General features: G+C 38.8%; 1 protein-coding gene across 1 annotated transcript in view; it reads right to left on the minus strand.

Moving 5' to 3' along the window:
* Positions 1-21,461, minus strand: part of LOC145787128 (zinc finger SWIM domain-containing protein 8-like) — a 30,707-nt gene extending 9,246 nt beyond the window's left edge. The window contains exons 1-21 of the mRNA XM_082598853.1: positions 21,350-21,461; positions 20,382-20,537; positions 15,417-15,570; positions 14,148-14,292; positions 12,062-12,184; positions 9,330-9,519; positions 8,606-8,804; positions 8,104-8,227; positions 7,508-7,648; positions 6,656-6,780; positions 5,919-6,105; positions 5,105-5,270; positions 3,815-3,964; positions 3,371-3,430; positions 2,910-2,976; positions 2,713-2,830; positions 1,988-2,164; positions 1,444-1,630; positions 1,085-1,185; positions 483-599; positions 122-304 (exon numbers count right to left, since the gene is read on the minus strand). Coding sequence (XP_082454979.1) covers positions 122-304; positions 483-599; positions 1,085-1,185; positions 1,444-1,630; positions 1,988-2,164; positions 2,713-2,830; positions 2,910-2,976; positions 3,371-3,430; positions 3,815-3,964; positions 5,105-5,270; positions 5,919-6,105; positions 6,656-6,780; positions 7,508-7,648; positions 8,104-8,227; positions 8,606-8,804; positions 9,330-9,519; positions 12,062-12,184; positions 14,148-14,292; positions 15,417-15,570; positions 20,382-20,537; positions 21,350-21,377 — 2,898 coding nt within the window. The 5' untranslated portion in view covers positions 21,378-21,461. The remainder of the gene's footprint in view (positions 1-121; positions 305-482; positions 600-1,084; positions 1,186-1,443; positions 1,631-1,987; positions 2,165-2,712; positions 2,831-2,909; positions 2,977-3,370; positions 3,431-3,814; positions 3,965-5,104; positions 5,271-5,918; positions 6,106-6,655; positions 6,781-7,507; positions 7,649-8,103; positions 8,228-8,605; positions 8,805-9,329; positions 9,520-12,061; positions 12,185-14,147; positions 14,293-15,416; positions 15,571-20,381; positions 20,538-21,349) is intronic.
* Positions 21,462-25,040: the final 3,579 nt, after the last annotated feature.

A 25,040-nucleotide genomic window follows, 5' to 3' on the forward strand; every position in this document is an offset into this window, starting at 1 on the left:
TCATTTCTAGAGCTTGGCAGTAAAATTGCTGATGACACGTCAATAAAACAGAAAATTACGTTAATCATACAAAAAAAGGGAAAAAAATAACGAAGATAGTCGTCACTGAGCAGCAACTCACAGTTGAAACGGTGCCGAGTGACGTCACGTGATCTGACGTCGGTGATAGTTGTGAGCGGCTGGATGACTGGGATAAGCCGGATGAAAAGGAGGTGGTGCGTCGGGAGGATCCGTTGAATTGCGGAAAAGCGGAAGAAGCACGAAGATTCGAAGACAAAGATTTATCTAGCAAGTTGTCAAGAATCTAAAAAAATGTCAGACAAATTCAAATATGTATATATCACAACATGCTAAGAACTTCCATGCGAATTTGAATACCGATCATTACCGCACAAAAAGTCATCGTTGTGTTATCAAACAGAAAAGCAATCAACTTTAAGTGTTATTCTTCATTCATAATCAAATATGTTAATGTGTGTTACCGTTCGCAGTTTGTGCTGTTGATCCTTGTACAGTATGAGTAGTTGCATGGTCAGTTCACCCTTTTGCTTCCTTGTACCTTCGCACAGAAGAGGGTGCTCTGCTTCCGACACATTAACCTGAAGTGTTCGATATGTTAAGATTGGTATTGGCAAAAACTAACAAATCCACTAAAACCAAACATACGGCATTAAAAAATTCGAGCAAAAATTACAAATTTTTTAAAAAGTTGTATTTTCCTCTTAGTGTTTCGAAGAAAAAAAAACAGGATTTTTTTACAATTATTTACTTTGAGTGTTAATTCAGACTGGGTAAAAGTTAATCATTCATCTCCTTTGCAAAGCTTGTTCACTGTTTAGCTTATGAAATAGATTGAGTTTCGCTTTTAGCAGCATGATCATTGCTTACTTCACAATGTAGATATTAACGAACTGTTTTAGCCTGATGCTGCGAGTTCGCTGTGGTAATAGCGATTTGCACCAGCTTTCGGAACACAGTTCCCTAGTCATGTGCTATGACGAATGGTGTTGAAGTCAGTGAGTCGTTGTTTTATGGGATTCTTTTGTTTGGCTTGAGGCTGCTGTCTGTTCAGTGTTCAGCTTACCTTGAAGCCCAATGCATTGACCGCTGCCTCGAATCCCAACTCCTGGTCCGATGGAGAAATTTCGCGAGCTTTGAGATTGCTACTGCTCCGTCCGTTAGAGGCTATCAATGCAAAGTTGACCATCAACAAGTGTACGTTATAGGACTAGCGGAGTATGCAAGTACGCATGTCGCGTACGCACAAACACATTCAAAAATTGATGCAAAACATCCGTTCCCTTTGTGGGTGGTATTTTATTAAATATCACTAAATAAATACCCAGTATAGAAACCAAATAACATGTTTCCTTTATTTACCTCCAATAAAATTTTGTTTGACTAAAAAATCATTACACTGTGAAAAAGCAAAACGAAACCTACTCGGTTGACAGAAAGCGTCGAAGACGAAAGTAGCCAGCCTCAGTGGTAACACGTGACTGAACTCCTGCGAGGAGTCGACCAGGGCGAGCCAGTTCGCTTTCTCCTGCAGCTTAGTGACTTCTCGAGGACCAAGTGGGAGTCTCTTCATCAAAGCAGCCAATTCCCCTTGTTGGTAGAATAGCTTGACCTGATGAAGTTAATTTTTTTTAATTGGTTCTTTCAAAACAAAGTAATATTACAAGTGTTTCTTCTGGTTTCCTTCAACAAGTCGGATTCGGTGGTAAAACCGAAAAGTTTGCCCAATGAAAGCAAGACATGATTTTTGATACCATTAATGTGTCCTACAGTCAATAAAAACAAATATGACAAAAGACCTAAGTCGAAAACAAACATGGCACATTGGCACATGGAAAAGGATTTCAAACTTATAAATACAAAATTAAACCAAAATCAATTTTTAAAAATTAAACCCAATAAACTATAGCCTACCAAGTAAAAAAAAGAATTTATTTTCAGCATTCCTTGAACAATGGTGTACTATTACCTCCAGAGTCTTGCTGCTCGCTGGTAGCCTCTTTAAGTCCAGCCCTTGCAATCCAACTCTGAAGGCCAGGGTATGGTGGCGCTGATGCTCAGATAACACAGTGCAGAGAAAGAGTGCTCTCTCCAAAGATTTGCATGCATATGAAGTACTCAAACGAATCCATGCTTTTCTGTCGCCCTGCAGTACAGTTCAGTGTCAAGAACAATGCTTTTGTTTTTCAGCGCAAAATACGCACAAGGAGCACAACAACGTTTGAGTGACATTTTGAATTAAAAAATTGTACATTACAATGGCAATAAGCATGTTTTGAGTCACTAAGTAACTACTAGTGTTTTTTTTATCGCATCCAAGCTTATCGGTGGTTGAAGATTTAGATCAAGTGGATGGGAAGGCAAGGAAGCCAATCTTCGTGTCCACCTTAAAGCCTTTAAGTGTCTTACCAAAGACACAGCCACATGCTCTTGAGCAGTGTCGAATCGACGCCCCTTCGAGTGTGGTACCAGGGGTCTTACCATGTAGCGCAGCCGAGAGCATTGTTACCCTGATTCCGTTCAGGATTAAGATTCAGTGTCACTTTAAAAAAAAACTTTGTTGTGACGGGACAGGGTATCGAACCCATGCCTACTGATTCAGGGGCGGACAATCTAACCACTAAGCTATTGAAGCAGTAAATGATATTCCAGTGGCAAGATTAAATTAAAAAGAAGCCGAATAAGAAAACATACCTGCAAGGAAGCTGGCTCAGTGATAAGTTCCTCAGGGTTGTTTAACACTTCCTCAGCAAGTTTTGTCGCAAGATCACAAGCCTCTCTTGATCTTCCATATGCGTATAGAGACTCCGCTCTGTAACAAGTCAAAGGTTACAAGCCACTGGTATGACAAATAAGAGCTTATACTTTTCAGTTGGCATATTAACGCGTACCTGGTAAATAAAGCGTCCAATTCTTCTCGATATTTCTTCAATTGCAAGTCCTCTGTTGCGACTGGATCTGTGGGCATTCACAAGTTCAGTTTAAATTAAACGCGGGAGCAGATTACTTAGTGCTACAAAAATAACTCGCCCATTGGACACTAGGTTATAAACTGCTTTAATTTAAAGTTAAAAATGCAGGAAAACGGAAAATCTTGTGTAATTCTGGCGGTGGCGAATAATAAGAAACGCCATGCAGCAAATGCAAGATACCCCATGAACACGTGATATTTTTTGAACTTGTTATAATTTTCTGTATCGAACAAAGACTTGCGTTGCTGTCGTCGATTGCTTACAGTTCCGGTGCAGACAAATTAAAACAGAGTTATCCGAACCCTTCAACCGCCGTTGTTATCAAAAAGCATGTGTTTAAAAAATGTGAAAACATACCACACAAGCATTTGTTTACACACCTGACATACTGCGCTGGCTCGGTTCAATGAGTTTGCTTTCAACGGAATTTTGGATTTTTTCTGGAATTTAGAAGTTAAACATCATCAATGTGAAAAGACAAATTTAAAAAAAATGTGCATCACTATGAACACACGAGACACATCATTCAATTTCATATTCGAAAAAGAATAAAAAATGGTCGACATTTTTGTAAATATCGACGGTTTTTATTGGGAGAAGAATGGAAGATTGAGTCGTGATGACACGCGTTTTAGAATGTAAGCCAAAATGAAAAACATCGATTTTTCTTTGACTATCGCTGCTCGAGTTGAAGCTGTCCCCCAGTCTTGTTATTGCGTAACAAAAATATCTGAGCTTAGTATACTGTTTGCTTCTCATTTAAAATAAGATGGTGTGTTTTCTTCAGTCTTAAAAAATCTGAAGAAACAATGAAAGCACATCACCTCTAAGTGACGTAGCGTTCGTGGATAAATCATTCTCATCCGATGAGGACATGTTAAAGTGATCCGGGGAGCCTCTGGAGGATCCATCATCGGATGTGAAGTCAAGAGGTGATTCAGCGATTTCTCCCCACCCATGAGTATTGGCTCCTCCTGGTCAAGAAAAGATGTTGAAATAGATGAAGTTTTGTTTAATCTACTTGTAACCTTACCAGAGTTCTCTTCCCTTGAAGGGTGTATCAGAAGCTATTTCTTCAACGTTTAGCCACAGCGTGTTTCCCAAAATAAACGTATTTTTGCTTCCAAATGTTGCTTTGATGAAGAAACAAGATAACACTGGTCTGCACGATTTTTCCGGTATGAACTTTGAAAACCAAGTTAATTTTGGGGTGCTGAATCCACATCTAACCTCAGATTTGTTTTATCACGTCAGGTTTTTGAGACACGTTAATAACAAATCGTCACTTCTGTCAAAAAATGGAAGAGTTTACATTGCCCATTACACAATACACATTGTGCTATATCCAGAAATCCAGGCCATGCGGTGCATACATAGCTGAAATGCACCCACAAACTACAGTTTTGATACCAAACTGTTTTCGACGCAACGTTATCAAGAAAGCAATAATGACAAGCTAAAAGCGAAGCACCAAGTATAACTGACCACCCCCTGTCAATGTTTTGCATGAAATCGCAAAGATTGACGCAGGCCTATAGCATTATGGCAATGCTTGTCGACTAACCTTAATAAAGTTATTTTTGCCTGTCTAACGCTAATCTTTCGCTATGGCACTGCATATGTTGGTGGTAAACGCAATGCCAAATCTTCCACTTTCGGCAAAAAAAATATTTTTGTTATCATACCTCAAAAATCTGAGTTCAGATTCGAATTCAGCACTCCAAAATTACCTCAAATCAGTTTTTAAAGTCTGACCCCCACAAAAAATCTTTTTTTTTGTAGACCAGTGTAATGGTTCACATCTTGGCGTGTAAACTGTGCAGTGTGCAGTTAATCAACGCAATTTAAGGTTTACGTCTTCGCGTACCGCGAGCAGTATAAAAATAAAACCGAACGTAATGAAATAGTATACTTACAAAAACACTCCACCTAACATTGAAAACTGCAAATTGTCAACCAAAAGTGTATATTGTTATTAACAGCTATAACGTAGCGTTAGTTAAAGTAGGCTATAGTTTCGTTTAAAAAAGACGTGTAAGAAGCATGGGATATATCTTCTACTTACTGACATTACTAACAAGTTAGTAGCATAACACAGCATTGCGGCAGCATACCAACATGCAAGGCTTCAAAATCCCGTTCTATGCAGGAATCATCACTGGCGCTGCCTGTATCCACGAGCTTTCCTCTCAAAGACAATCTGTGGGAAGCTGTGGTCTTCTTTGCTTTGACGGCTGCTTTCGATGGTTCAGATACAATGGGCAACACCAAACTTTTCCGCTGAAAATAGTAATACAGTATTCACATGTTATGTTTCTAGGCAGCCGATTGTAGCAAGAATTGACAGCGATAGACACCGGTGTAGCATTGCACCACTAAGTTGAACATTTGAGCACTAAATGTATTGTTTTTTTTTATAAATTCAGAAATCTTATCTCAAAACTGTGTGTTTCTCTTTTATCAACTTAAAAATACGAAATTTTGCCAACTGGGAAAGCTCTACTGTAGTTTGGCCGATGAGTGTACAAACGATTCACATACGTCACAGGCAAGTTTTACGCCAACTGAAATGAACGTGCAGTTCTGCACTGCGCTAGTCTGACAGTACAGTCACACTTTATATCAGATATTAAACCAAACGCTGACAAAATACTTTGCAGATTCATGTCTTGAGCAGTGGTTCTCAAACTCTAGCCTTGTACACTACACATCACAATGGAGAATGTGGACTATTACATCACAAAATGTCGTCATATCACGTGATGGAAAAAGGGAGCCTTTACTCACCTCTCTAAACATCTGGTACTAAAACCTCTGGAGAGGTTTGCAACCCTGGTTAGAAATAAATGGTAATGTGACCAAAACTGAATGAATATTGAATACATTAATTGAATAAGTATATTGTAAGCGAAATTGACATACTCTCACATTTAGTTTTTCTTTGCCGAGTGTTCTATTCGCCCTCGATTGCTGGGTAGATGCCGATGGTTTGGTCTGCTTAGATTTCCGGACTATGTGACTGCAAAGCGATATTTCAGTTGCAGCCCAGTCAAAATTGCATGCGTCTATGGCTGGCTTAAACCCCGTGAAGAAAGCCAAATGGGCGTCTTTGTACCTGAAGAAAACGCCCATTAAAGTGATTTGCGATCAATTGAAGAATGGCCCCAACTATTCTTCGAAGCAGCATCAACGAGTGATTTTGAACATTTTGCTTGTACAATGTACAATACTGTTTGTGTTGCTACAGTCCAAATTAACTGAAACGCCTTTTTCCAACTTTTCCCACACAATACCACATAATGTCATTTGTACGACGACAACTTAGAAAATGTCAAGGAAAAAAGTCAGAATGAGAAAATCAACATCTTAAAGTGTATCAAAATTATCAAAACCAGCGGCGATTGTTTTGTATTTGTGCTGTTGCGCATATTCTCATAGCAATGACATGTATTTGAGAATTTAGACAACCAAAAAAAAAAACGACAAACAAGCTAGTGAAGGTCTTAGGAAGTTATTTCTTTAGGTGACTTTTGACAACTCAGCTAGCAAACGTTTCACATTATTTCAACGCCACGATACGTTGTAAAAATGACAACTTCAGCTGGTTGCTGCATTACATGCGAGTGGTTGAAAATGACACGGCTCATTGCACAGGTCAAACCTACTTTCCACGCTTGATGATTTCCAGCGTTTTGTCATGGAACTGCAAGAGTCTGGTTTTGAGTTCTTTCTTGCGAATCAAGATGCTCTCAACTGGCCCAAGAATGATTAGTCGCCACAAAGTGACAATCTGAATCAGGAAAAAAATGGTGAAAATCGGACGAGTCAGTCAGTACACATAAAACGTTGTGACTCATGTTATGAACAAAGACATTCGCTGAATGAATCAATTGTGATGACAGTTGGACTGTACGAAAATAAACTCGGCTCAGTTGCATGCAGCAATGCTTTGCAGAGAAGCGAAATGAACAACCCATTGTCTTGCTGCCGAAAAGGCCACTCAAGGTTTGTGAAAGCAAAAAGTGAGTCGACTACGTTCGGTCACGTTTGTTTGAAACGTTTCTTTGTTTAAGATTTCCAGCTATGAACCGTAACCGAGCCAAAAAAAATTGTCGTTTTTGCATGATTTTAAACTCTAGACGATGTTAAAATGATGTAAAAAAGAGAACTTTTAGTTGTCCCAGAAAATAAGTCAGAAAAGTGCCATAGAAACGGTGGCGGATTCAGGGGGGAGGCAATAGGAGCGATCACCTCCATATAACACAGAAAAGTAACTTTATTCACGATGCATTAGCAAGGTCGAATTAATGAAGACCTGCACATCATTGTGTTTTGTTGAAATCGACCTCTCCTAAAGTCAAAAACCTCTATAAGGTATACGTTGTCAAACCAAGGAAAAGATTCAAAACCAAACCAAAACAACTACACTTGCTGAATCCGTCCAGGTTCGAAAAACGTTATTATTACGTCAGATTTAAGTTGCAAGTGGTGCAACAGTTCAGCACTACGGGTCATACCTCATCGCACATGCTAGCAGCCGCATGCTGGGCTATATCAGAACTAATGTTGTTGGAAGGTCGATGAGAGCTAGGATGACCGCCACTGCCGCTTTGTAAAGACGACGACGACGTACGGGTGTTGTACCACCATATGGCAACCTGTTGGCAACGCAGATTACTATCCATCCTGCTGAATGGGTTATCTGAGGTCAACTAGCCAACAAAAACTGCTTTAAACCGGTCTATCAAATAGATGTTTGTTGTTATAAGTTCATCTGTCGCAAGATTAATCGCATAAAATAGAAGACAGTGTTGATATCTAAATAAAAATTAATTGACAAGATATGAAATTGGACATTACTTTGACGAGTATGCTGTGTGGAATTATGGTGGCTTGTTTGAAGTCGTGCAATGACTTCATGTGGGAGGCTGGTCAATAATTGTGAAACATACAGGAAACTATAGAAAATCAATTTTCACAATGATTTACTCTTCCACAATTAACATTGAACATTCAGTAAACCGTGTATCAAGAATCGACGGCTGATTATACTGATACGGGTAATTTAGCAGCAATAAAAGCAGTAAAATTCCTGTCCGCGCTGGCTGCAAACCTGTTCAAAGCATAGGCACTGCTCGGTAACGATATCCAGTAGAAGAACAGCATTCGAGTCTCTTCGCTTGAGCATTTCGCGTACAATACTCAAGAGATTCCATATGCCTTCTGGTTCTCTTCCTCTGAAGATACAAAAGATACGTTGGTCAAAGAAAGGCTCAAAACCCGACACATGGACTTAAGTTTGAGAATAGCCAAATAATTTTATGCTCTGTTTGCTGCCTTAGCCTTGTTGAAAAATCTTAAAACTGGCTAGCCCACCCTGTTGCGCTACATATCCAAATACATTGCATGATGCACCTTAATATCAGCACCACAATCTACTGTTTCACCATGAAACTAAAAATTTGATTACAATATACTGTACTGTGTGAATAAAAATAGGGCGCTGACGAGCAGCTTGATTATAAGACAATGTAACAATCGTGGTGTATTAACTTGGTCTCTGAGAAAGTTGCAACATGAAAAAAATATTTTAAACAAAATCCGGCCCAAATTACCTCAAAGGACGAAGTAGGCTCGAATATTCAGCCGCAGCGGGAGGTTCAGTGGAGGACAGGTACAAGAAGTTGACATCACTATACACGATGGGGGTGGGACCACAGAACTTCACCAGTGTCTTTTTTATGTTGTCGTTGAGAGCATTTTCGTCTAAATACCACAAGCTCTTGTCCACCATGCTAGGTCCCGCCGTTGGATCTGCGATGTTCCATATAACATCGTAAAAATAAAATGATCTCAGTTGAAACCAATTATTAGAGATCCTTTGGGTATTGAGAGTCCTCACTTCTCAAACTAAATATCAATTCAAAAGTGATGAGTTTGAAGATGTTATAGAAATTCGGTAATTTAAAATATTGTGAACACGGAATTGATCACACTGAGTGACCGATTGCTGGCAAATGGGAACATCAAAAGAGCAATTGTCATGTGACATGGAAGAACGTACTGAGGTTAGTTACCAGCCATTGGAGAGCGAATTAAATGAAACCATCGTTGGAACTACGTTCTGTATGGTAATAACTGTTACTAGAAGAGAAGTTTAGTTTACACGCTTGAAACAAGCGAGCTGATGGCTGCCTACTATCTTCGTGCATCCTTCCAAGTGTAAGTCCTAACAACAACTTGCAAACTAAGACAGTATATCAACTATCAGGTTTAAGAAGGGGGACTCGACCCCGAGAGTGAAGCTGAATCGCAGAAATATTTGTTAGATCTCAGTACCTGGAGCTCCACTGAGCGTGTTGATCACAGTTGAGTCGGACGAAAGCAGCTCATCTAGCAGTCGCTGCGCAGTTGGCAATATTTGCTGAGGCAACTCGCTGATCAGGTACTGAGCAAACTTCTGCAATTGGTCCCGATGAAGACGAGACAGTGATTCCGAAACAGGAGCTCGAAAGCACACAGTGGTGGGCTGCGGCGTCAAATTAATTTGTTAATTGTGGGAACTGGTTTGAATTAGTTAGTAGTACAGTAGTAGAAACAACAAGTTTAGGTTGGGGTCACGATAGGGGACGCCCCCAGAGAGCCCACCCTCTTCCGCGCTACTCTTTCACTTGACGAGACGCACAACATGCAGACTATCCAGGAAAACTTCTTTCTCGTAAAACTAAAACCCAGCAGAATTCAATGTTATCATAAAAATATCACACTTTTTGTTAATTTTAACAAAAATAAAAAAGAGTCCCGGATAAGATACGTTTTACAACTCAGCTACTACAGCAGAATTGGGTTGTTGTACCAGCTTCTCAGGGTTGGCAAAAGTTTAAAAACACAAACACAAAGATAATCTAAAATCACAAAAAATATATATGATACAATGACTAAATCAAATATAGTTATTACTATCTGAATCCTTAACAGCCTGTTTCACCTTTAACGGATCATCAGAAGGGTCTTATTGAAATCTTATTCAAATAGAATCTTAATTCTATTTGAATAAGACCCTTCTGATGATCCGTTAAAGGTGAAACAGGCTGTTAAGGATTCAGATAGTAATAACTATATTTGATTTAATTCGCTCTGCTTTGCTTTTTTGCTTAGCATTGAGCACTTTTTGTAGTATTAATAGTTTTCATTGTTTTATACAATGACAATGTATATTTTGCAACTACTTCTCAGACTATTAACTTTCAGTAACGATTCTACGTGTCATCATGTGTAGCAGATCGGTCTCCACTCCAGTCAAATTTGAAGCTTGCACGGCCGCCATGATTTCGTCAAAGAAAAAGAAAGAAGTTACAAAACTCCACGATTTTCTTTCTTCTTTCGTGAAATTTCAGGAAAAATGTGTCATACCGAAGTACAACATACAGAGGCGTAGCAACCGCCCTCCGAACCCTCCGATCGGAGGGGGCCCCGCAAGGAATGAGGGCCTCTCCGCTGAAGTTTTTGGAAGACTATCAGAATACAGGATATAGGCTAACCGCGTGGTCACAAACGCACGCGAAATAGCAGAGCTTATTGGTATTGAGCAGGTGTTTTTAAAAAACACGGTACGACGTAGGAAGAGAATGTTTGGTTACGAATGTGCTGATGATTCGAGTCGACTTTCTGCTGAAGAAAAATTCAAATCGCATTTTTTTCTTGTTCTCACTGATCAGGCCATGTCTTCTGTTTCTTTGCGCTTTGACCAACTCGTAGAGTGGTACAAGTTGTTTGAATTTCTTTAGGCCTACAACGCTAGCAGCCTGAAGAAGTGTCTCAGAGAAAATGGTTGGGTTGGTTGGTTTTGAATCTTTATCCTCGGACTGACAAAGCCTTGATTGGTTATTCCTGGTAGTTTCGCATACTTGTAGAGGCTCTTGACGCAGGGCCGGTTACCGAGATTGGCAGAGTGAAGTTTTGCGATTATTGAAGTGTTGTTGCCAGGAAATTATTCCATTCACTATAGGTGCCCGCTGAATGGAGAGCAGTCCTGAAATGCGTTGCTCAAGCGCACACCTCGAGAGTTGAACTTGCGCCGCGTGGTCTTGAGTCGGGCGCGTAGCCACTGAGCTAATGGGGCGGACAATAGAACTGGACAATCACTGCAAAAAAATTAAAAGAAAAAAGGGAGACATTGATGCAAACGAACTAATAATGGAATTGAATCGTTTTATTTACGATATATCATCGAGAAAGAGAGAGGACTTGTCACGCAAGCATTTTTTTAAACGTACAAGAACAACCTTCAGGAGATACAGTATATCCGAATCTTTGCATTTGCACCAGAATTCTTCTGACCGACCACACCAGTTACTGTCGCCAGTGCTGAAAGGACCATCAGCAAAATGAAACTGATCAAGAATATCCTGCGGTCAACCATGACAGATGACAGGCTTTCTGCTCTTACTATTACCATCGAAAACAAGATTGCCAAATCCCTGGACTATGACCCATTACAATTTGTGCAGAACAAGGCTCGCAAAGAAACGCTTTGTGTAATTATGGAATATATGTGATGTCCACATTGTCACTGTAGACCTATATGTATACACAGTGGTGGGCGCAGCTAATGTAAAAGTTAGCTTTTAACAAAGAAATCAGCGGATTTCCAATAAATTTACTTTCGCTAACAAGTCCGCTAAAATTTCTAAATATTAGCGAAAATGCTAATCCGCTAACCAAAGCGTTAGCTTCGCTAATTAGCGGAACTGTGCCCTCTACTGTGTATACACAATATAAACCCTGCATGTTGTGTAAAATAAATACTACATTCCAGTTTCTGCGTTGGAAGGGGCCCCGGACTTATGTTCGGAGGGGGTCACGTTCTTTGTTGCTACGGCCCTGACAACATATATATTCAAAAACTTCTAAAAGGAACATAATCGACAGACCAAAACTTTAAATTTTAAAAACGTTATAAACACAAGAAAAAGTGGTACAGTTGGGCCATTTTACAACAAAAAAGCAACCAAATGAATTGGCAAACCTTCCGTTTGCAAGCACGCCCACATTCATGACATAATAATTACCTGCTGAATTCTTAGAAGGCATAGCGCAACAACATGAGCGCACCATTTCGCGTTCAAACCGCAGTTGCAGCTGCAAGATGTAATTTTGCATCTATCAAACGTAACGGCTACACAGCACTGGGTCTGAAAAAAATACAACAATTTAGTTCAATCTCACGTCAAAGATATTTTCATAATACACCATTGAAGTGCAAACCCGTTTTGAAACAAAGCAACGTTTTTTCGTTCGTGTTCAGAAGTCGAATGTGCTGCATAAGTCGAATGTGCTGCATAATGCACGTACAGTGATTGCAGAGAGCAAATCAGTCGTTTTTTTACATCCCTTCAACGTCTAAATGTAAAAAGAGACTGATTAGCTGTCTGGGATAGACACCGTGTTTCGAGCATTAAGCTGTCATCAGTATCACGCAAATTCTTTCACAAAAGTTGAGCATTCTATTCTGATCGACTACTTTCTTTATATTTTAAGGGGGGAATGCACACGCACAGTTGCATACACATGAGCAACACGGTGCAGTTGCAGACGTGGCAAGGTGACTCTTGCATTGATGAAACGTTGTCCAATGCAAGCTTCACGTCAATGCCTGTGATTGTATTGAAGTCGACGTCTGTTTAAAACATGGTTTAAAACATCGAGCAAAAAACTGAGCTTGAACAGACGACGCACATAAAATTATCATGAATTAAATCATTGAAAAGCTTCACGGTTTTCTGGACGACAAAATACTTTCGAGTGAAAAGCTATCTTCGCTTTAAAACAAGAAAGCCTACACCTCAAGTCTTTGTAAACAAATCTGCTGAGTTGAAAATTAAAAAGGCTTTTGTACGTGAAGACTTGAATTTCACTTGGCATACGCTTTCACGTCAGTGAATGAATAACAGGTATCAGCATCAGTTGTCAATTTGGTAACGTCAAACTGACGAAAAAAAACTCAGAAAACGAGTCTATTAAACTCGCATGAACCCAGCAAAACACCGCAGCCAGGAAAGGCTTCTTGCCGATTCTGACGTGACACCTGTCTTACGAGTAAAAATAAAAAAATCACAAACGCTTTGGCTACACGTTTAACCCTTGTGTTTTAACTTTTGTTTAAAGGCTTGACAGGGGCTAAATCAGGGGTGGACAAAGTGCGGCTCTTTTCCATTTTCTGTGCGGCCCTTCATCTTCTTCCAGCTATTTTTTTAGCTTGCGTGAACACAAAATGACCATTTTCCTACATTAAAAGGTGTCTTTAATGGCAGTAATGAGAGCCTGGATGGTCATGCTCGAAGAGTGGCAGTATTGCGTAAGGAATTTTCATCTCGATTTACACAATTTCGAAAATATGAATTAGTGTTTATTTGATGTGCAGCCCTCCTGTCAGCATTACATTTTTCTAACTGGCCCTTGTGTTAAAAAGGTTGCCCGCCCCTGGGCTGGATGCACTGCCGAGACCGTTCGGAAGTTTTCGATTGGTAATCATGATAAATGCCGTGTTGCTGCTTAGATACGCCTGGTTTTGGTTCAACAAAGCAACCTGTCTACCATAACTTATTAATGAAAGGATAGAAACAAACTAACTATCTATTCAGTAACCAAGCACAATAACGTGGTCCCGAAAGGAAGTTAACGCGTAGCGGGGAAACAATACAGCGTCGAGTTTGCCAACTTAGTAAGCCAACTAGCAGCTAGGGAAAAGTGGTTATCGGTATTTACTTATAAACGTTTATTCCGTTTGATTCAATGACAATGCTAGTGATCTGGTAAAAGAGTAACAAAGAACAACTAGATATTCAAAATACCAAATGACGAACGAGAAAAAAAAATAAAACCGTTGCTTCAAATCCCTCACAAAGTTGTTTGGTCGCTGTACCAATATGTACGTTGTACAAAGTATGCATGCATCAACCCTTTGAGTTCTTAACTAAGGGAGAATTAAAAGGCTGAAAGCGAACAAGAAAAATTTACATGTTATTCAAGAGTTTTAGCTTCGCTGTGTTGCTCATCAGTTGTTTTATATAACAATCTTGAAACGAATGGAATCGTTGCACATTTGGATCTAACAAACAACAAAACTTGCGTTCCGCCGTGAAAGGTCACACTCACTTTGTTGATGGCGGTGGCAGGAGGATTCACGTCACCAGAGAGATGAAAGCCGATTTGTAGAACATTTCCAACGCATTTAGCTCGAACAAAATGTTCACCTCGCTGGAACTCGTCAGAACTACCGTTGGCTAGACAGGAGTAAAGTCTAAAAACGGAGACTCAAATAAGTAACATCCCAGCTGGCCAAGCAGTCTTTTTTGTGTTGATTCAATGTTTGCAGACGTTGAATCAATCTAAAACGGACTGCTTTTCTGGCTGGAATAAGCATTTCGTTTTTACACGAATTTGTCATTATAATTTATCATGATAACAACAAGGCTGGGTTAGTTGACAAAAACGTATTTTTCTACAATAGCCGTGACCTGTGATTGAAAAGAACAAGGTTGTAGCCAATGCTACAGCAAAGTATTCGCCAAAACTTACCACTACGATAAATATACAGTAGGCTATATGTTACATGTTTCAGTCAAGAAACTCTCACGATTTGTCGTGCTGTAAGTGTGCGAAACAGCGAAATGCGATGTTTGACTCAATAACTCTGACAGTCACCGATTAGCAGTTAAAGTTAAGAAAATAAAGCTAGAAAGAATGCACAGAAGAGAAAGAAGAAACCTAGCCAGTACACTTCGCGTTTTACACTATCGACATCACAATTATCTAAATGCAACCAATGATCCAAAAAGGCAACTATGGCTGGTTGAAGAGAAAATAAAGGTGCTTGTGGGACAAACCACAGCAACTTTAAACAATAACAAGTATATTCAAACAAGGCCAATTTGAAACAAGGCTTCTTGAGTGAAAACGTATAGCATGAAAGGAAAAATAAACCTGTATCTTACAATCAATGATGAGTCATAAGACACGTCAAGGCATTGTACAACAACATAACTGTAAAAATAACTTTTGTGCAAGTGCAGAGGTGGCTATACGCGTCATATGCGAAGGATGCCTCAGGCTACATCCGCTGAAGCCAGAGACAGAATTGACAGCCCCACACACAGAGCATAAACTTGAAAGGTTTGTCCTAAGTTTTGTACGAAAAGGATTCGCCGACTCGGATTCTGCGAATAATAGCAGACCGAGTCTTGTAATACTTTTGTTCCTATGTATGTACAAAAACGAAGTTCTCGAAGCATTTTCAGAAATGAAAGAAGATCTGTATAAAAAGGGTTGATGGCATTTATCTTAGCTTTAATTTGCTTCTCCTATTGAGTGACATAAAAATCAAACACTAATTTTAGTCGGTGAAATGATAGAGAAGCTTCATACCTTATATCTTCCTCATTGGCTGGGAAACTCCAATACGCGATTCGCAACTGAACGTTTTCCGGCACGGGTGGGTACATCTTCTCCACTTGCTCGAAGGGAATATGCAGTGCAACGGCTTTGGCACATGAATCCATCAGTGATGGAACCATTCCTCCTGGCCAAGCGTAACATTAGCTTGGTAAGCATCAATTTGAAAGTTTAAAACAATTGAATTTGACTTTCCAAACGTTTTTTTTTTAAATCGTACAGTAATGGATTCCCAAATGAAAGTTTTCATTACAAATCTTAGGACAAAGCTAGATAGGACATGCCCTTTAGAGTTTATGGTTAGATAAGGTCATGGTAAGGGAAAAAATTCCATTGCAACTGTTTTTTCGTTATACTGAACCCACATAGCAATGCTTAGCAGTGATTTCTGTGTTCAACTGTTCATTCGATGAATGGTAAGTAAAAGTAGAAACACACAAATTGTTCTGAAACACCGCTGACGTTTCGCACACAATGACAAGATGCATCCTCACACCAAATGAGGTAAAATAGAAACTAACACATAGTCTTGGATTATTTTCAAAAACCCTGCCAGCTAAATCTTGAACAAGAAAGGTATGATAACACTTGTCAATTAATCAACGTTCTGATAACGTTTAAGACTGGTCGATCAAATACGAACATACTTTTGAGACAATGTCATGCAGGGCTGCGATTTTTGCCTTTTTCGGTGACGAGGTCACTCGACACGCGCCATCACTATTCGACAAACGCCGTGCCTTACAAAAAAAAAAAACGAAAAAAAAGGAAAATACAAAGGAAAAAAAAACTGAGAGAGGACTAAACGTCGTCAGGTCGAGGAACAATCGGGGGGGGGGGGCATCACGTGATGCAATCATAAGAGTGCTGACTTATGTAAACTTTCTTGCGCCAGGTACTTCAAAGCAAGGTCTAAAAGCGACGCTTCACACGAGAAACTCCCAAGGCGTCAGCGCCGCCATTTTGAACACTGCGGGAGAATGCTTTGATCGAAGTTCCAACGCCTGGCATCAAACATTTCGCCACACACGTTTTGTGCTATTCGACACAACGGTTTTTTTTTATAGATAAAATAACCGAAATAGGCTACTTTAATTGTCAACGTATTTGCAAGTTTGGATTTATGTCTGACTTATGCACTTGTTGTTCCAAGATTGCAGAAATGTTTTGCAATGTGAATAAAGAATAGTAGACAGATAAACACAATTGCAACTTGACTTCCATCCACTAAAAGGGTTTCTGTGATTACGTAATGGGCGATTTTGCATTTGCATTCACAAAAGCACACAACCCAGCTGGCAAAACCCGTCGTTTTTACATTAAAAAAACGAGAACCGAAAAATATACTAGAGTAGTCTATCTGATGTTTGATTTGTAGTGATGCAATAATACCAAAAGTAGCGATACGCACGCTATTACGTTAAATAACTCAAGAGGAAAAGTAAGTTAATTTTGGGTTGATTCAACGTTTGAGTCAGCACAAACCTATTTAATTTTCCTGGCGGGTTACATTGCGTACCCAGACAGCAAAAATCATCATTTTTACATTGATTCAACGTCTACAGACGTGAAGTCAATGCAAAAATAACGAATTTTGCTGCCTGCGTAACAATTCCCAAGAAGAAATTTACGTTTGTTTTACATTAACTCGACATCTAGCGACTTTGAATTATCAGAAAATAACGTTATATTATTGTTCAATCAGGTACCGGTAACAAATTAATATCTCACTGCGAGATGATTGCCTCGATTTACGTTTACACTAACATAATTTCGGCACAATTGAGATACTGACTGAGCAAACACGAGTCTGTTTGATAAAGAACTAGCTGTCAGAATCGGAATCATAAGACGCTGTATGGGAGGATGAGCTGCCGCATCGTCACTGGAATACTTGAAGACGCAAAACTGCCCGTTTATGAACGCGCAATGCCATATGATCAGAAGCATTATTTTTCTTTTCTGCCGAAGAACCGTTTATCCAATTTTGTACTACTTTTTTAACTTGACCCCGTAGCTTTTCTAATTCCGATTTGTTTCCGTCAAAAAATTCTTTACATATATTGCAAAATACCACACTAACTTTTCCTTCTGTTTGATAATCTATAGCAGGTAAATTCCACTTTTTAACTGTATCTTCTTTCACGATGATTTATATTCGCAACGACACCGGTAAACAATAAGCATTCGATGAAAGAATAACTTTTGCGTAACAATAAGCCGGTATTTATAGGGTTGCAAACTTTTTACAGTTCACAAGAGCATTGGCAGCGCATAAAATAGCTTGCGTGATGCTCTGGGCTACCGCCGTGTGACACGCGATGAAGAAGCGCATAAAATTTTGTTTGATTAAACATTAAAGCATACGGCAATTGTCGCAGCAATCCAAGGTGTGTTGATTTGGCGACGGCAATGTTTTTGCCGTCGTAGATGAAATCACTCAACCAGCGTGTGATTAAAAACTTAAAGTAAGTAACTCTGATACCACACAACTTGTGCGGTAACTCGCGGCCAAACGCTTATAATCTGACTCTTGTGACGTCATATTACTATTCGACAAACAAGCGTAGGATTTTTGGTCGTTCGACAAGAAAGAAAAAATCGCAGCCCTGATGTCATGTATATATAGCGAATTTACAAACAGCAAAGTCAGCCATACAACATTTAGTTTTATTTCATCAACCAGACAAGGCAATGAATCACGACAAGAAAACAGCGAACACCACTGTTTTTTATATCATTTTTACGTTGTCAGACACTAAATCAAATTACAATAAAAGTATTATAGCCAAGCAACAGTATAAGATTACACGCCGATGCTCTTAATCAGGATACTTGAGGCCTTTATAGTTTATAGTACCGGTACCTGCTTGACTGTTTGTTGGTTGTGCTCTTTGGGGCACTTCAAAATGCATAAAGAAAATATTTTCGTACTACTTCCCCACGCACAAAAGCTGGTTCTTTGAAAAGTTATTTTAACAAGTGAAAAAGGCATGCTGACTTGCTGAAAATGTCAACAATATGCGGACAATTGCACGCTTCAAAAATATGTGGAGATATACATTAAGTGTAGCACAACTAGCACAAGTGCTGCGTTTAACAAGTCTTATAATAATTGAGATCGATGCAGTAGTTACTGTTACTGGGTACTTCCCAGTAACTACAAGGAATGGTTGGCCGTTTCTTCGGTAGTTTAGTTAATTCTCTACCATTTTAAGGGTGCTAACAAAAAGCAGGAAGCATGACAATATTGTTTGCCCACAATTTGAAGTTACCTGAATCCATAAGTGAAATTATGCAACTTTCCAAACATTATTCCAATCCATACAGATGATACTATGCCAATAGCCAAAACATATTACGGTACTACTAACGACATCAAACAAGTCCATTGCTCAACTAATAATGACCGGAATGGCCCGTTTCGGTGAGAGCCTTTTTCGGTGAGAGCCCTATTTGGTGATTTTTTTTAAATTATTGGGTACCGTAGCCTAACCATCATTACCGTTATAGGGTTAGGGGTTTAGGGTTAAGGATAGGAGTTAAGGGTTACGGTCTTATTTCAACGTTTAGCGACGTTAAAACGATTTAAAAGCGGCAATGATAATTAGGCTACGGTACCCGATAATTTTCAAAAAAAAAAAAATTCAAAAAAATCACCAAATAGGGTTCTCACTGAAAAAGGCTCTCACCAAATCGGACTCACTGAATAGTAGCAGACCCAATAATGACAGCCAAGCCGACGAATATGAAGGGAAATAAACACTGAATAATTTGAGGCAATAAACAAAATAAAGCAGAAACCTTAAGGATATCCAGGGTGGGCCAAAATCACCAAATAGGGCTCTCACCGAATCGGACTCACCGAAACGGGCCATTCCGACTTTTGGCCCACCCTGTATATAAGTAACAGCATCACAGCCATAAGCAAATAATAATTCAAATTATCTAAACCTCTGATCTAGTTTGTGATTAAGCCTCTACACTGCGGCAATGTTTCAAAACCTTTTTCAATCCGTTATCCAAATTCCGTTTAGCAATCATGGTGTATTACCCACAATATTTCAATTCGTAAAAGAACTCAACCATAATGCTGTATATATATATGTATATATCACTTTATTCATTACTTTTTGACAGTAAGTTTTTAGAAACAATCACTGCAAAAAAATAGTGTTTTTCGTGTGATGGCTGAGACTGCATCTGCGAGGCCAATACTGTCAATACATGGATCGTTTTGCACGTTCACTCAGCCTATTCGTTTATAAACCCATCACAGTTGCAACTCCTTTCTCACACAAATAAGTAGTTGAGAATGGTGTCAAAATGTTCTAACCTATATATTTTTTAATCTGATTGTTGTGCCATGTTACCGATTGAAATAGAATAGCATATAACCCTCCTACCAGGTAATTTAACCCTAGATTGGGAACCACTGCTGTACAGCAATAATGTACAGGTGGCTTTTTCAGCAAGGATTAAACACTTGCTTAATACGTAATTTGGACAATGCCTTTTGTATCATACTTTTCATTGTTTAACTTTGATATGAATGACATGAAGCCTAAAAATTTTGAATACTATGAGCTGAAAATGCTAGTATTATAGCAAAATCGATACTAAATAAACTACCGTATGCCAAGAGATTACATTGCGCAAATGCCAGCATTGAGCGCTAACTAGCAGTACAACAACCCAAAAAATTATCACTATGCGTTACAGCCCGCAGATATGCAAAATGGCCAGAAAAGTCTTTCTAACTTAGAGAATAAGTTTTCTTTGTTGTTTGAGAAATAAGGGAAAATTTTGGTAAAAAAGCATTAGTTATCTTAAAAAAATTATCAAATGCATATTATGTTGATTGTCAATACTGTAGTACTGTATGTTGAATTGCATGAGTTACAAACATTTTTCCTATCATCTTCCAGTAGATCTTACCAATTTGGTTTCCACTTGCAAAAGCAAGAGAATTGCTCTGTCGTTTCCATCCCCTCCAATTTGTGCATAAGCTTTCTGGCTCACTCATAAACGAACACAATGACTCTTCATCAAAGCGATCGCTGTCCTCAAAGGAAAAACGTTCTTCTGCAGCAACTACACATAAAAAATGCATATTAAATGACAAACAGATGAACAGCAATATCTATGTACAACTACACTGTAAAACTGGTTGACACTTCTTCACTTCAATGCACCATTTACACACTTTACACTGTCATTAATGGTCATTGGTCAGCATGTACTTAAGACGTGCTTGTCAAGGGAGGAATTTTTAAGCACAGTGGTGTTGAAAAGTGATCTTTCATTTTTAATAGGCTACAGTATACAGTATATCATATCACATTATTATGAAACTATCCAGTCACTGTTGAACACTTAACTTTAACTCTATATGTGATTACAGTAGTATTACATTAGTTTATTAGCTTAAAATTTTTATTTTCTCTCAGAGCATCACTTTCTCTCAGAGCAATTAGTTGTTGATGTTCAAGAGGAAACGTGATGATACTTCAAAGTTGAAATGCCTTCTTTCAATGATACAACTGACAACAGTAAACCGATGTAGTTTTAAGAGCAATGCACCTGTGTTGATACCAATCAGTTTGTCAACCGCTTCAAGTAGACAACTAGCCTCAGTTTGATTATCCGAACCAGAAAAATTCCATAGAATACGTATGACCACTAGCCTACAGTCATTTAGTGAAAGAAATGCAAATTTAACAACAACCAAGAGGGTGCACGGTACAAATGGACAAGAATTTATTAATATATCATCACGTCATGGCTTATCTCCAAACAGTCCATTCACTAAGATTATAGAAGGAAATTCGTATGACTACCGGTACTCCAACAATGGAGAACACTACAAAATTGTTATGCACTAGAAAAGAAATAAAATCACTTACCTTCATCTCCTGCCTCCCAATTCTCCATTCCAGCAGTTGGAAGATGATACAGCAAGGACCAAATTTTTGAAATTATTATATCATATATCAACCCTTATCGCCTACATGTGAATCTATTAAAAGACATCAAAATCTGCTCATTATCAATTTTTTTTTCAAGGTGTTATGGTAACATTTTGTTCAAATTTTCTGCAAGATGTGTAACCAGGCCTCAAAATTTGTTTTTGCTGACGGCGGACAAACGTGTCCGGTCTGAGCAGGTATCTCGGCGGACAAATTAAGTCTCACGGCTGACACACCAGTTTTAGCGTCGATCGTCTGCTTAACACTGACTTTATCTTGATAATTCTTCGCCATTTGAGAACTATAGCTACGGTTTAGAAGGCTTTTTAAAATTTCAGAAGTCACTCTGAAAGGCTTTCATCAGACCAACGGCTAGCGCTTGAAGAGTCAAAGCGCCGGGTAGCTGCTTAATATGCCGCATAACTGATTAACTTCCACCGAACGAGGTCGTGTGGCTTCTTGCGTCACAATGCTCTTGTCATGAGTCGGAAAATTTCAGCACTAAGGGAACGTTCAAATATTACGTAACGCCTTCGAGGGGGAGGGGGGGGTTTATGCAAAGCGTTACGTTAGCGTCACATCGGGGGGGAGGGGGTTCAAGCAAAACGTTACGTAACGCTTTCGAGTACGAAATGGTAGTTTTTTGTGCTGAATTCGTAGTGAAAAAGCGTTACATGGGGGAGGGGGGATTGAAAAAAGCGTTACGTTGGCGTTACATGGGGGAGGGGGGGTCAAAAACTCGGAAAAAAAGCGTTACGTAATATTTGAACGTTCCCTAACGCTACTATTTTCTGCTTTGCAAAGTTTCACTAGGCTTTTTTCGTTGGGTTTATTTTTGAGTGTCATGTGAGCGAAAGTGAATTTTCCCTGGGCCTTTTCTTTCTTACTGTACTACCAAAACTTAACAAATTTTGCTGCATCTTGCTGTACTAGCCTACTTGCATAATCTAGTTTTGTAACCAACCTTGCCTTATCAATATTACTCAATATTACAATAGACATTGTGACGTAAGACTTGAACTAAGTTGTGCGTGCTTAGTGTAGAAGTACGGGTACTCCCATCGTCTCTGAGCGAAGAATTCACCTTCGTTACGCTGATTCAACGTCATACACCATCATCAATGTCAGGAAGAAGAAAAATGTCATCAATAGTATTTTTTTTTCATTTTCTGCTCCCACTAATATGTCTTCTAAAAGTTTATGTTATCAGATGTTATTGATGGTTAGAATTATTAGCTATGAAACTAGCTGTTAACCTAATTAACAGCAAATGCGTTATGTATATCAGAATGATGAAAAAGCACCTCGGTGCTTACAACATCAAATATTTATTATTATTATTATATTATAATAGTTGAAGAAAAATAAAAACCAAAAGTTTTCCTACTCACTGGAATGGAAGCTAAGGGATACAGTATTCACATTTTCCAGATTCACGATAGAATGCGCGGGAAATTATATTCTCGCAACAATTGTTTGTGCTATGCATTATGCAATGACAATTTGTATCGCTCCTGTGTTATTTCTCGGCGGACAAATATGACCGATCTAGATGGTACTTCCCGTGGACATCACATGCTGTGACGGTGGACATGTTTGCAGTGTCCGCCGTGAATTTCGAGGCCTGTGTAACCAACATCAAAAAAGAATGAATTAATCAAAGATGTGCTTGTAGAGACAATATGATTAAAATTAGGAAGGGTTAAGGTAAGCGTTAGAGTTAGGAATAAGGTTAGGGTTTTGATCTTTGCCCAGGACTAAAAAAATTCCAAAATACCAGTTTTTGTTTTCAACAGCTTTAAACTTTTCTCAAATTAGGGCAGAATTTATCTGGCAATGCCATTGAGGCTATATTTACACTATATGATATCCATTCCGCTTCATCACTTATTTCGCTGTTTTTCACTCTTTTCCTTCTTCCCAAAAGTAGTTGCGCCTTTTTGTATGACATCACATCGTCTGATGACGTCAATGATCAAGACGACCCGTGGACAATTCAATAAGAGAACCGAAAATTCTATGAGTGAGAATGAGGACAACGAACCTACTTGCTCTTTATCACTTTCGCTCACATGACACGCAAAAACAAACCTAAGAAAAAAAGCCTAGTGTAATGTTGCACAGCAGAAAACAGTAGCGTTAGTGTATATATAGAAGTTTTCCAACTCATGCCCAAAGCATTGTGACGCAAAAAGCCACAGGACCTCATGCAGTGAAAGTTAATCAGATATTATTATATTGTATTCTGGTCCAGTACACATGGTACTACGGAGAAAAATATTAACATACTCGCAAATAACAATTGATAAGAAAACATAAATAAATAAAATTAAGAAATTTTTGAAGAGAAAACAAAAATCATAAGGAACAGAAAAGATAAGACACAATCATAAATAGTTTTCGACACGTCGCTTAAATATCGCAATAGACATACTATTGACTACAGCATAATGGTAAATTATTCCAAGTGTCGACTACTCTATTGGCAAAGGAAAATTAACGGCAGTTTAGTTAAGCAAACTGTTTATGCAATTTAAAATTATGACCTCTGGTTGAATTAGAGTTAAAAAGGAAATATTTGGAAGATGGTGATACCGAAACATTGTGTACTAATTTAAAAACTTCTGTCAAATCAAAAATTAATCTCCGTTTTTCCAACGAGAGAAGGTCTAGTTCAAACAGTCTTTGTTCATAAGTTAGGTTTTTCAGCCCATAAATGCATTTTGTTGCTCGTTGTTGCACCCTCTCCAGCAAATCAATGTCCCGAACAGAATGAGGATTCCAAGCCACCACTGCAAATTCCAAGTGGGGCCTGATCAACTGTTTATATAATCTTAAAAAGACATGCTTGTCCCTGCTGACCAGTGTTCGTTTTAAAACACCCAGGACCATCTCTGCCTTTTTAACTGCATACGAGATATGGGTGGATGTTTTAAGATCAGTCGTTATCATGACGCCCAAGTCTTTTTCACTCTTTTTAGGAGCAATTGGATTTGACTCTTCAAGCGCACGTTGTTGTTCTGATAAAAGTCTTTTAGAGTGACTTCGGTGAAATTTTATAAAGCTTTCTAAACTGTAGCTATATACGTAGTTCTCAAATGGCGAAGAATTATCAAGATAAAGTATTAGGCAGACGATCGACGTTAAAACTGGTGTGTCCGCCGTGAAGCTTAATTTGTCCGCTGAGATAGCTGTTTAGACTGGACATGTTTGTCCACCGTCAACAAAATCGAATTTCGAGGCCTGCAACCTATTTCGTCGGGCCTGAAAAGATTAAGATAAATTTGAAATGTTTGCGGCAACTCCCATCAGCGACTTCAGCTCAGTTGTATTTTTTCTCGAGCTTTTTAGGGTACAAAATAGGTGTACAAAGTGTTCAGGGGACGAAATAGGTTGCACCCTCTGAACAAAACTGCCATGCTGGCAGAATAATTAGTTCTGCGTAATCCACCCAATAAAATAGCACATAAAAAATGCGCGGTAAAAAATATGACAGCAACAACATGCAGACCCTGATGAAAGCACTTCTCATTAACCTATTTATTTTTATCCCACTTGAAAGTCAGAATGCCATTTCTCATTTCTTTTTTATGAAAAACAGAGTTTTTCTAAAAACGTACCTTTGACA

This window comes from Aplidium turbinatum, chromosome 18 (assembly GCF_918807975.1).
Source record: "Aplidium turbinatum chromosome 18, kaAplTurb1.1, whole genome shotgun sequence".
Lineage (NCBI taxonomy): Eukaryota > Metazoa > Chordata > Ascidiacea > Aplousobranchia > Polyclinidae > Aplidium > Aplidium turbinatum.